The 12,498-nt window shown below is 35.3% G+C and overlaps 1 protein-coding gene and 1 long non-coding RNA gene across 2 annotated transcripts; one reads left to right on the forward strand and one right to left on the reverse strand.

Moving 5' to 3' along the window:
• Nucleotides 1-295: 295 nt before the first annotated feature.
• On the reverse strand, nt 296-5,327 carry LOC137488971 (uncharacterized). Its single transcript, XR_012397878.1, has 7 exons — nt 5,285-5,327; nt 4,010-4,111; nt 3,772-3,869; nt 3,543-3,611; nt 2,959-3,126; nt 2,605-2,696; nt 296-2,514 (listed from the first exon to the last, which is right to left on the reverse strand). It is a non-coding gene; the product is annotated as an uncharacterized lncRNA (long non-coding RNA).
• A 2,050-nt stretch (nt 5,328-7,377) lies between these two features.
• LOC101886973 (V-set domain-containing T-cell activation inhibitor 1) lies at nt 7,378-10,733 on the forward strand. Its single transcript, XM_021473536.3, has 5 exons — nt 7,378-7,414; nt 7,803-8,123; nt 8,286-8,389; nt 8,482-8,575; nt 10,207-10,733. The coding sequence occupies exons 1-4, from the start codon at nt 7,405-7,407 to the stop codon at nt 8,539-8,541; spliced, it is 495 nt and encodes a 164-aa protein (XP_021329211.1). The 5' UTR covers nt 7,378-7,404; the 3' UTR covers nt 8,542-8,575; nt 10,207-10,733.
• The last annotated feature ends 1,765 nt before the right edge of the window (nt 10,734-12,498 follow it).

The following is a 12,498-nucleotide window of genomic DNA, read 5'->3' on the forward strand; positions in this document are numbered from 1 at the left end:
CAAATGTTGCATCCATAACACTGGAATTGCTCTAATATAAAATCATTTAACCTCATTTAATAAATCATTAAACCTCATTAAGTGAGATAGCATCTAACTCCAAAGAGTCCAAATAGTATCTAACTACAGAAAGTAATGATATTTTTTCTTACCAAAGCTCGACACTTCTGCAAATACTTATAATATTAATAATACATTTTTATTTGTATAGAACATTTCATATACATTATATTTTATATTTCCAGAGCTCAAGGACACTTTAAAATGTATGCAATAAAAAAATATAGTACGAACAGACATTGAAAGGCAAGGCAACTTTATTTTCTAGAGCACAACTTTATGCAACTGTAGTTGATTCAAAGTGCTTTACAATGAGATAAAATATTTAATAAAATAAAATAAAACTTGTATTAAAAATGTAAGAAAAGAAAATATACAAGTACATATGTAATACCAAAATACAGAAAAGAAATTACATGTTTGGGTCACTCAAAGGCAAGGGAGTAAAAATAAACATTTAAGTTAGATTTGAAATTATCCAAGGGTGGAGAAATCCTGATGTTCAATGGGAAACTGTTCCAGAACCTTGGGGCCGCAACACAGAAAGCTCAAGCACTTTTTGATTTGCAGCGAGATCGAGAGATCGACAAAAGAAACTGATCATGGGACCTTAATGGTCTACAAGCTGTATGACCTAATGAGCTTGCTGACATAAATCGGGGAAGAATTGTACAAAGCTTTACATGTAAAAACAAGGATTTTAAAATCAACTGAATTTTATAGGAAGCCAGTGCAGTGAGGCGAGGATGGGGGAGATGTGATCTCTTTTTTTAGTTATCAATCTGGCGGCCGAGAGAGTGTTGACAAAGGTAGACAAATGTACAAGGAGTTGCAGTTGTCTAATCGGGAGGAAATTAAAGCATGAGTTACAGTTTATAGATCTTTTTTTTTTTTTAAATGGCTCAACTTTTGCCACCAATCTAAGTTGAAAAAAGCTGCTCTTTGCAACTGCATTTACATGCTTGTCAAATTGCAGAAGTGGATCAAAAATTATGCCGAGATTCTTGGCATGATCATGCAGATTACAGGAATCCTAGCTGAGTTTTAATTGAATTGTTGGAATTGTTGGAAGCAGCAGGACTTTCAAAGAATTTGAGTTAAGTCAGTCTTTAATGTCCTTTACACAGGCAGATTTTATCAATTTGGGCGGAGGGAGTAGGTGTACAGATAGAATAAAGTTGAATGTCATCTGCATAACAGTGATCTGTAAAATCAGACCAAGTGGGATTAGGTAAATTGTGAATAATAGAACTAAAACCACCAGAAAATAAAAAGTTACTATTTTGTCACCTAAAAAATAATAATTTCCAGCTTGGTAACTGGTAACTGTGCTGTTTTCTATCATTGAGCCTGCTGCAGCCATGGTACAACAGAAAAAGTTCCTTGATTAATACGACAGAGTAAGACTAAGAGTAAAGAGTAAAGTTCCTAGCTATTTAGATCTAGTAAATAACTTTTAATTTTTCATCAGTCTTTCCAGCAGGCACAGGACATCAACATGGCGTCAGATTGACCCTGTACCCCAACGTTGTGGGGGCGTTGCATTTTGGGTGGAAATGAATATTGGGTTGACGTCAGAACTCACAGACGTCAATTTTCAACACAGCCTAAAATGACCAAATATCAACTTTTAATGGTACAGCTTGACGTTGTGTGGACATTATCACTATGACGTCTATCAGATGTTGGATTTTGGTTGCCATATACCTGACAGATAAATGTCAGTATTTAACGTCAATATAACGTTGGTTTACGATGTTGGCTCGACGTTGGGTTTTGGTCACTTTCTAACACAACCTAAAAGCGAAGAAGTATCAACGTCATTTAACGTCGTTTATTAGACACAAAAATAACGTTGTCCTTCGACGCTGAATTTTGATCGCTTGACATCATGACCTAAATCTAACCTAATATTAAAGTCTTATGACGCTGTGTGCCTGCTGGGTCAGTACACAATGTAGAAGTAAAGCTTTAAATATAGAAAAATGTTCAAAACTCTTTTTTGAAATTTGTGACCGAGATGCTAATGATCTAATCCAATTCAATGATTTATGCTAAGCTAAGCTAAAAGTCCTCCTGCCAGACCTGAAGATTGGCTGAATGGATTTAAAAATGGTAAAACTCAACTGTTTAATATTGAGGGAGTTGTAAGATTTCCAAAAAAGCACTGTTCCTTTAATACTAAAGTCTATTGAAAATGCAAAAAAAGACAGAAGATAGCAGGAACTGCTTTAGTTGAAACAAGAAATGAGTGAGTTTGCAATGAACCGTATATTATTCAAGGTTGCTGATCAATCTCTAGATATCAATAATGAGTCAAGAATCAAGTAATTAATAAATTAGTATACATGTAATAATTTATGACTTTGGAAGCTTTATAGCAGCATAGGTGCAGGAAGAGACTTGGTTGGACCTGAAAAGTTTACGCAGCTTCGAAACATTCACCTCAGAGTACTGAAAGAGACACAAGGAAATCAAAATGAGCAAACTGTAAATAAGAAAATTGTGTTTGATTTTTATTAGTAGGAGTTTTGTGTTGTTTACCACTAGTTCACTTGACTGATGCTGCTGCTGATTTGTGCTCTGAAGTTTTTGTGATTGTCCTCTGGATACTTTACACCCAGTCAGTGATAGTCCTTGTGACATATTCAGATTAGTAACAAAAAATCAAAAATCAGAACAACATAAAGGGATGAATATGTCACCTAAAAACTGAAAACAATATTTAAACTGGTAACCAATTGACTTCTATAGTATTTGTTTTCCCTATATGGAAGTCATTGGTTACAGGTTTTCAGCTTAACACCTTCTTTTGTGTTTTGTAGTTTTTCGGTAACTGTTCATTCAATATCTCATAAAGAACATTTATGTTTGTGCGTTTATTGCTAAACAACTCACCAACAACCACAATGACCAGAAGAACATTCAGAAGACCAGAGATGATTGTAAATTTCCTCCATGTTGTTTGATTCTGCTGAATACACCTCGCTGTTGTGTGATTTTGCTGCAAGTTCTTCACCTCTGTGTGATTCTGACTCTCAGATAACTCAAAAAATTGAGTTGGGGCTGTAAATAAAAAAACTTTGTGTCAGCAGCAACTAAAGGGTCACTTAAAGGAATAGTTCACCCTTCAAAATTAAAATTTACTCACTAACTATTGAAGTTTTTCCAACCATTATGAGTTTCTTCTGTTGAACACAAAAGAAGATATATTGATAAAAGCTGAAAACCTATTACCAAACAGGTTTCCAGCTCTCTTCAAAATACCTTCTTTTGTGTTCAAAAGAAAAAAAGAAACTCAAACAGGTTTTGAACAAGGGAGAGTAAACAATGAATTTTCAGTTTTTAGAGAACTATCCCTTTAAGTATTTACAAATCAAGATAAATCAAGTGTAAAGCACATACTACTACTATTAATAATAATAATAATATTAATAATAATTATAATAATGATAATAAATAAAAAGGTAAGGATCACTCACCAGTGATGTGTAGTTTTGTGCCGTTGCTAACTTGTGCAGTTTCTTCTATGTTTATACAGTAATAAACTCCTAAATCATCAACAGTGATGTTATTTATGAAAAGATTATGTTTGGGTTGCACTGAATATTTCAGCTTGAATTTGTTGTTAAAGTAAAACACTGGTGGTTTTGAGAATGATCGTAAAATCAGAAATGGAGAATCTGCTAGATTCAGAAACATCCACGTCACCTCATTTATGTCAAGATCACAGTTTATAGTCACATTCTGACCCAAATGTGTTAACTGAGTTGTTAAAGTCTCTGAAGCTTCTATCCAAATCAGCAGATCTGCAAATTGATTAAATGGATAAATTATAAAATAAAAATCAAATAATAAAACAAAAATGGCAAAAAAAATAATTATGATCTTAAAAATCATATACACAGTGACATTTACAAAGTAAGTGAAAACATCCCATAACACTTACAGAGTTGAAGTTGCATAATCCTCACCCTGTGAAAAGTTGAGCGCTTCAACATAATGCAGTCCTGTTTGTTTCACACCTTGCTGCCAAACCTCAAAATGAGAGCTTGAACATTGAAAGGAAGTAAAACTCTGAAGTTAAAGTTTTACTGACCGCAAGTGCAGCCTTTCATTACAACTGTTCATAAATGAAGTAGCCATAGATGCTTTTAAATGACGGGTCATGACAAATGTTTGTTTGACAAATAAATTCTTAGGGGGTTAATTATATTGACATGCTTATTAGGTCTATATAAACTGATATTACTCCAGCCAGACTATAATAAATAGCCCAAGACTTTCTCCAGAATAAAAACTATTAGACTGTAGGAAAAACTGTGAAAAAATTCTTGGTCTATTAAACATGACTTTTGACTTCACATACACACACACACATGTATATATATATATATATATATATATATATATATATATATATATATATATATATATATGTGTGTGTGTGTGTGTGTGTGTGTGTGTGTGTGTGTGTGTGTGTGTGTCTTGTTTACTACACCCTTTTCACTTCTCATATGAAACCACACAAAGATGAGGCATAATGACAAAACAGTCTGATTATCTTTGTATTTCTGAATATATGTATATACTGGATTGACTTTAATGGAATAATGCTGCATAAAAATTGCAATACAAAATTCACACAAACATACAAAAAGTGAAAATGACAACAAACAGGACTTAAAACTGACAGAGAAATAAAATACACACACACACACATCCTAATGATTTATTAGTAACATTTAGTTATATTGGATAGGTCACGTTATGTTTTACAAAGATGCTTTTTTTACAAAGATAATAAATGGCATTAGAATGTTTAGTTTTAAACAGAAAGCTATATTTCATTTTTTTTTAAATTTAAGCTATATACATATAAGTATACTTCAATTTATTAAAGTTCATGCTAGTTAATACTACAGTGTGCTGTTGCATTCATTAACAAAGTTGTAGATACTGCAATATATACAGTATAATACAGTTTATTATAGTTAGTATGGTTCAAAAACGTAATATTGTTTACTATAAATACTATTACAACTTCTTATTTCATGTGGGTTGAATCGTATCTTTAGAACCATATAACATGATTGAAAGCAGCTCCTAGATAACTCATAACTGTTTCTTATATAAAAAAACAAACAAGAGAAGCACCCAGCACAGTCCTTAGCTTAGCTAACAGTATTTAACATATAGATAATTATTAAAAATCATAACGTACCCTCTGATTGCTCGAGGCCTCCAACAACGTGAGCTGCCCTGTCTCCTGACAAACAGAAACGCCCCATCTCATTGGCTGGCTCTAGCCAATAAACTGGCTTTGCTGCTCTTTTACTGGTATGTACATTTCCACAGAATTTATTATTTTTAACAAGAATCTCTTCAGAAAAGAGTTTAAATAAACCCTAAATAATAAAATAATCGTGGGAAATGATTCCTTTGCACCTCAGTCCTGTTGGCTGCTGACATTGTTCATTGGTCAGGTATCAGCCAATCAAACAGCTTTACACCTGCCCCGCCCCTCCCCCGCCCCGCGCTGCTCGCGCCTCTGCATCTGCGAGTGCACAGATGAGTTCTGCTACAGAGATCGCGGGAGATGTGTAGCAAAAGTCAGAGCGCGGGAGATTTGTAGTTGTACTGACGAATCTGAGAGGTTGTGAGTGCCGACCAATGACTGTAAAAAATATGGACGACGCGACAGCCCTTTTTCCCATTGAACGCCTTGAGGGCAAAACGCCTGCTTGACGGGCACAAACTGTCGCAAAAGACTGCTGAAATTGGAGCCAGACATGCGCAGAAGGATTGTCTGATGGAGCCAGAGGAGGAGCCACGAAAATGAGCAGAGTCGAGCTTCCAATCAAACGCTTTATGTAAAATCAACTACGCCCCCCGAACTTCTCAGCATGCGTTTGCTGTCATATCAACACAAATGGATGTAATAACGTTAACAAATATGAGGGTTTTATATATTCAATCGCGCCAGCTCCAGGCCGCAGCGCATAACTTACTCGCGGCGTCGCGGGCTGATTCCGGCTCGCATGCGGCAGCGCCGGCTCGCTCGGCCGCCGCATCTGGCTCAATTGACTCGGACTGGAATCGGGTAGTGAGTCCAGGCATCCGGAGTAGGTCCAGCAGAGGTAACATTAGTCAGTCTGAGCTCTAAGAGATAAGTCTCCGGCAGGCGAGAATCTAGCCGGAACTGTGTTTTGCTATCTGGGTGGCTAGGCGTGTATCAGCAAACTAATAAAGCCCGAAAAAAGCCCTTAACTTAGCGAATAAACAGTGTTCCAACAGGATCATGTATGTCAGAAACTATAGTTTACTGCTGAACTCATTTTGTCATGGTAAAATAACACAGAAATCGAATAATAACATTTCAGTCTACTTCAGTCTCCTGCCAAAGCTCAGACGCCGCGCTTTGAGAAACTTTCAATCACAGCTGTCAATCACGATGACACGCCCAGCATTAAATTACTGCTAAAAACAAACTGTTTACAAAAATGAAGATCTGCACCTATTTCAGCACAATAACCAGTGCCTTAATCGACCAGAACTATCTTTCGGGACATTTTATTGCAAGTGTAATATTTTTTTTTTATTTGGGCTCAAGTCTCCTTCATTAACACGGAGGAGGCGGGCTTTATGACTTGTACTGCAGCCAGCCCCCAGGGGGCGATCTAACGGCCGAAACCTTCACTCAAACGCAGGCTTGCGGCACACTTGGTGCCGACCTGTGGTTGTAGAATGGAGATGCAGTCAAATTTGCCGTGCACACGTGTGTCTCTCACTTTGTATTTGTGAATGACATTTTACAAATACACAACTATTAATCTGCAACTTCCAATTCAAAACACAAGTGTGTGGATTGTTGTGTGTGTGTGCAAATCGAGGATTTCAGCTGTTCACATCAGAGCTGTAAGTGTACATTTCAACCTACACATACAAATATTATTATCACAAGTGCGCACATTTGCAAGCTCTCGAGTTTCGCAACCGATTTACCTTCATAAATATCAACTACTTTGATCAAAATGGCCCCGGGAGTAAGTAAGACTTTTTGCAAGGACGTTGTGAAGCATCACAGACATATAGACAGGTTGTCTTGCACTATGGCACACTCCAGGAGAAGAAATAATTAAATCTTGCATCCAGTAATCATTAAAACATTTCCAGGACACCCTACATCACAGCAAATCATGCCAAAATATAGGACAAAATCCTTTAATCTGAATGGGGCTTTACCTTGATCAACAGTTTTATTGTGTGAGCATTGTGTTATAAAAGTAAATGAACCTTTTGTTTTTGTCCAGGTTATTGTCTATTTATTGCCATCTGCTGTTGATGCGTCAAGGTAGGAATCAAAGTTTACTGTCATTAAAAATGCTTAATTCAAGTTTATTTGTAAAGCGATTTTCAAAATAATTATTATTTCAAAGCAGCTTTACAGAAAGGTGCACATTATTACATTACAATCAAAATCAGAAAACGTAAATTTATTACTTTAACTTTATTAGTTACTAATGACTTTATCTAATAACTAATTACTAATAACTTTATCAGTTACAGTTGTTATATATAAACATAATTAACCTGCAGTATGATTTGATGTCTATGTGTACATGCTTAATGAAGTGTATTAACTGTATGTGTTGTCCTCGGATGGTTGGCATCATCTCTTCACAGGCCTCGATCAACTTGGCGCTGCCACTTGATCAGAAAAATAGTATTTTCTGTTTCAGTCTGTTCACAGGCCTCTGTTGAGGGTTTTATTGGAGGCACTGCTGTTTTACCTTGTTCTTCTGAACAGCGGCAGCTTACAGTTCAAGACATCACTGTGCGCTGGAGACACAATGGCTTGGATGTCCTAGAGATTATTGATGGTACAGTTGCCAAAGCACAGGATCCAGCATACAGAAATAGAGCTCAAAGCATCCCTGAGCAGTACAAGAACGGAAACTTCTCCATCAAACTCAGAGATCTGCAAGACAGAGATAGCGGAAAGTACACATGCTATATCATACAGGACTCAATAATTAGGAATGTCAAGCTTAACATCGAAGGTAAGTTAATACAGTGTTTTTTTTCTTGTGTTTTTTTTTTTTGAGTAAAATGATTTATATGTCATGAATGTGCAGACTCTTTATGTTTCAGTTTACTCTAGAAACAGTAAACAATGCAATCATGTTTTTAATGCTGTTTTCTTTTTTTTTTTTTGTTAACAGCAAGGACATCAAGACAGATAGGCAACCAAGGAACAAAACCAAGTCCAGACATACCTGTAATGATTTTTTCAATTCTGTGTGGTGGCTTTGCATTTTCTTTAGCTGTAAGTACATTCAGCATCCATAATCAACATTAGGTTAAATTTTAAAGTTGGTGACTGTCTTTAATTAAACACTGCAATAATATATGTTTCAGAACTCGGCCACAGGGATTTTTATACACCACCTTGTGTCGGTCCCAAGCCCGGATAAATGAGGAGGGTCTAGAGAAGGATGGCGGTACATTTTAAGTAAATAAATGCTTTTAATGTTAAAAAAGAGGAACAAGAGACTTGCTGAGAGAAATAATTGGTCGTTTCCTTAAAAAAATAAATCTAAATAATAATAATAATATGATTTTTAACCACAAAGAAGAAAATTACCTATTATTCCCTTCTATGTAAGGCACTTATTCCTTGGCAGGGATCATTTAAAGCTAACTAGTGAACTAATCCTAGCTTTAAACATAACGCACATCGTGACGGTTGGACATACAACTTGATTTAGATTAATCTTAGGGTCCCAACTGTTCCTGGAGCCTCTCCAACACTATTTTGCAAGTCTCCTTAAAGGTTAAGTTCACCCAAAAAATAAATACCGTTTTGAATTACCCTCATCTGAGAGCTCCCTCATCCCCCATAGACAGCAATATTTGCGACTCAATCAAAGTCCAGATTTTTCAGGACCACACTTGAAACCAAGAAGTATAAAAATTTCCCAGGGTACACCATCTACAACGGCATTATGGCTGCACTTGGAAGTAAGGAGATGCACAATGAGTATTTTTAGTCATTATTACAAATTCTTTCAACAAACAAACACGTTTTAATACAGTCATAACCGTGTTCATGTTTTACTGTCATGCTTTAAAAAAAACGCTAAAATAAAACCTCTAAATTTTGCTTTCTATAATTCATAATAATAACTCCTGTATAGTCCCACAACTTTCTGTCACTCGATGACACTTGAATACGTTGTCAGAAAACTCTAGTGGCTGGGAATGACCTTTTTATAGTGTCTGCATATTGTTAATGCTAATGTTGTTTTTGTGTGTTTATGTTAGATGGCCATGGTGTATTTACACAGTATAGTTACGAGCTTATTGCCTTATTAGATCATTATGATAACATGATATATGCCTTCAGGGATTTCCTGAAGATAAATACCAAAAAATGATGCGACTGGTATAACTACAGCAGTTGCGATCATCAATCTCATATGAAGTAAGATGACATATGATGACATGTGCAGGTGTTGTAGTGCTGTCCCATTTCATAGGGGTAAAATTTGAAGACCCTCACACTCCGTTTCAAGGGCCAAGGGAAATGGGTAGAGGTAAAAAAAATAAAAATAAATAGATTTGGGCTTGGGCCTAAATATGACAATGTTTTCCTCATCAGGTCAGGGTGCACACATTTATTACAGCCAGTACAGCACTTGCAAGTTGCACTATTGATTCTAATACATTTTACTGCCTGCAGTAAAGCACACCTTTATCTTTTTTGGTGCATTTGAAAACAAAATAGTTCCTGGAGCTTCTCATGATTATAGTGAAGTCACATGGAAAGTTTTGACAATGTTTTTGGTTTCTCTTCTATACTTTGAACATTTATGTTCAGAAGATGAATGAATGTCTCAGGCGATTGAAACATTTTTTGGGAAAGTACATTTCCATTTGTGATCAAGCATACTAATGGAAATAGTACTCAGTACTCTGTGTCTACTGAACTTCTTATCTATCTGCTGTATTTTAAGGTAATTTCAAAGTGAGTAGGATTATATAAATATGTTCACAGTTTCACCACATCTATTGCACATGGTATTATCTATAGTATGTAAGTACTTTTTAGTTTTCTGAAACTTGTCCTTACACTATTTGTAGGTCAGATGGTGGCCGTGCACAGCCAAGAACTGAGTGACTTCCTGAAAAACATTTTCTTTCTGGGTCTCCACATCCTCGCTTACCCACTAAAAGAACATCTGCATCTGGCCTGCTGACCCTTGATACAGCTTTTTAATGTTATTTGCAGGATAACATTGATCAGATTCTGATCAGCTTAACCCTTACACACAATAATTATCAAATATATAGATGTATTAAGCACGCAGTTATTGTTGGCAAGATGGTTCTAGGTCAAGCCTTACACACCCCCAGAGCGAAGGAGAGCAGCGACAATTCAGCCCTCATGGGGTAACAGAACAGAACCCCAAATCATGTCAATGAGTTAATTTATTAACAATTATGGGTTAAGATTTAAACATTTATGAGTTAGTTAAAATGCCACGTATGCAGAGTTACTGAAGTTTGTCCTGCGCGCTTGCGGTTTTTTTAGTTACTTCTTTGGTTTGGTGCGTTAATCTTATCGTTACTATTATTCAAAAGAAGGTAATGATTCGCACTCAATTGCTTCGTACTGTTTTTATTTTTAATTTTTTTTATATTTTACGGGTGATAACAGACAAACAGACGTTTCGGCACAAAGCCTTCCTCAGTGTGTAAAATGTAAGAAAAATTAAAAATAAAAACAGTACGAAGCAATTTAGTTAAAATGCCAGAAATATGAAACTTATTACCGTGTACTTCATACTTGGCCATGTACAGAAATGATCTAGGAGGAGTTGGGGATGGTGGAGGTTTTGTGGATTAGAGATCGCCATGATAGATGTCTGAACCATACTGGTAAATGTCGTGAACCGCTTGACTGTCAGCTGATGCAAGTTTGACCACACTCGGGTATTATATTCTTGCTAAACTCTGTTTTTTTAAGAGTAACGCATGCAATCACAAACTTGTCACATGATATGGTAGTCTCAGTAGCACTTTATTCCTTATTCATATGTTTTTTCTGTTTTCTGCTTTAGATGTTTATTTAAAGTCTTGATCACATCTACATGGTAATTTTTTGTTACAGTAAATGTCCCACTTGCTGGTGACAGAAAATATTATGTCAGCAGCAAGACATCTGATGTAGAGATGCCACAGTCACATACCACTATGTGTAGTGGCACGTCTGGTGGCATGTCTGGTTTTCATTGGCATGTGTCAATGCATTTGTGATCTGTGTCACTTACAGTGTTGCGGTGCATGTTGCTGCAGTGACTATATTGCAGAGCTTAATGACTTTTATAAACATGCACAAAACAGTTTAGTCATGCTGCTGTCAATCAGGATTTATTGCGACATGAGTTCATTTATTTGTTGGGTTTCATATGATTTAAAAAAATATATAATTCCAATTTTTTATTTATTCGTCATGACACTTCCGATCTTCATTGGTACAAAATGTCACTGTTTATCATGGATTATTGATAATATTAAGGTCTTCTAATCTACTTTAAAAAATGTATTTAAACACGCATTGATGTGGTCGACACAATTTTTATTTTTATTTCAAATATTATGCGAAAAATGAGGTAAAGAATATGTTATGCTTAACAAATATGTTGCTTACTGTTAATTTTAAATAAACTAATGCATTAAGTACAGTTAACTTTTACTGCCTTATTATAATTTAAATATGTAGAACTGTGTAATACTGAATCTTGATTTTCCAGCAAAAACCAGAAGTGTCATTACAAATAAATAAAAAATTGCAGCCCATCATATAAACAAACTCACAACGCAATCAATCCCATGTTTGACAGCAGCGTCATTTTTTTATGTCATTAAGCTCTGAAAAAAAAAATTATAAACATTAAACATTTATAAACTTATAAATGCCATTATATATCAATGACTTTGACACATTCGTCCTTTGTTTACTAACATAGTATACACATTATATACACAGTTGAAGTCAGAATTATTAGCGCCTGTTTATTTTTTCCCTATTTTCTGTTTAATGGAGGAAAGATTGTTTCAGCACATTTCTAAGCATAATAGTTTTAAAATCTTATTTCCAATAACCGATTTATTTCATCTTTGCCATGATGACAGTAAAAAATATTTTACTTGATATTTTTTAAGACACTTCTATACAGCTTAAAGTGACATTTAAAGGCTTAACTAGGATGATTAGGTAAACTAGGCAGGTTAGGGTAATTAGGCAAGTTATTGTATAATGATGGTTTGTTCTGTACATTATCGGGAAAAAAATGCTTAAAGGGGCTAATAATATTGTCAAAAAATTATTTTTTTTATAAATTAATAACTGCTTTTATTCTAGCCGAAATA

Source organism: Danio rerio, chromosome 22 (genome assembly GCF_049306965.1).
Source record: "Danio rerio strain Tuebingen ecotype United States chromosome 22, GRCz12tu, whole genome shotgun sequence".
In the NCBI taxonomy this organism is placed as follows: Eukaryota; Metazoa; Chordata; class Actinopteri; order Cypriniformes; family Danionidae; genus Danio; species Danio rerio.

Bases quoted from the DNA above. Each gene is read 5' to 3' on its own strand.
- LOC101886973 (XM_021473536.3), top strand. The intron at 8,124-8,285 runs GTAAGTTAATAC...TTTTGTTAACAG, and splicing joins TGTCAAGCTTAACATCGAAG to CAAGGACATCAAGACAGATA. The intron at 8,390-8,481 runs GTAAGTACATTC...TATATGTTTCAG, and splicing joins GCTTTGCATTTTCTTTAGCT to AACTCGGCCACAGGGATTTT.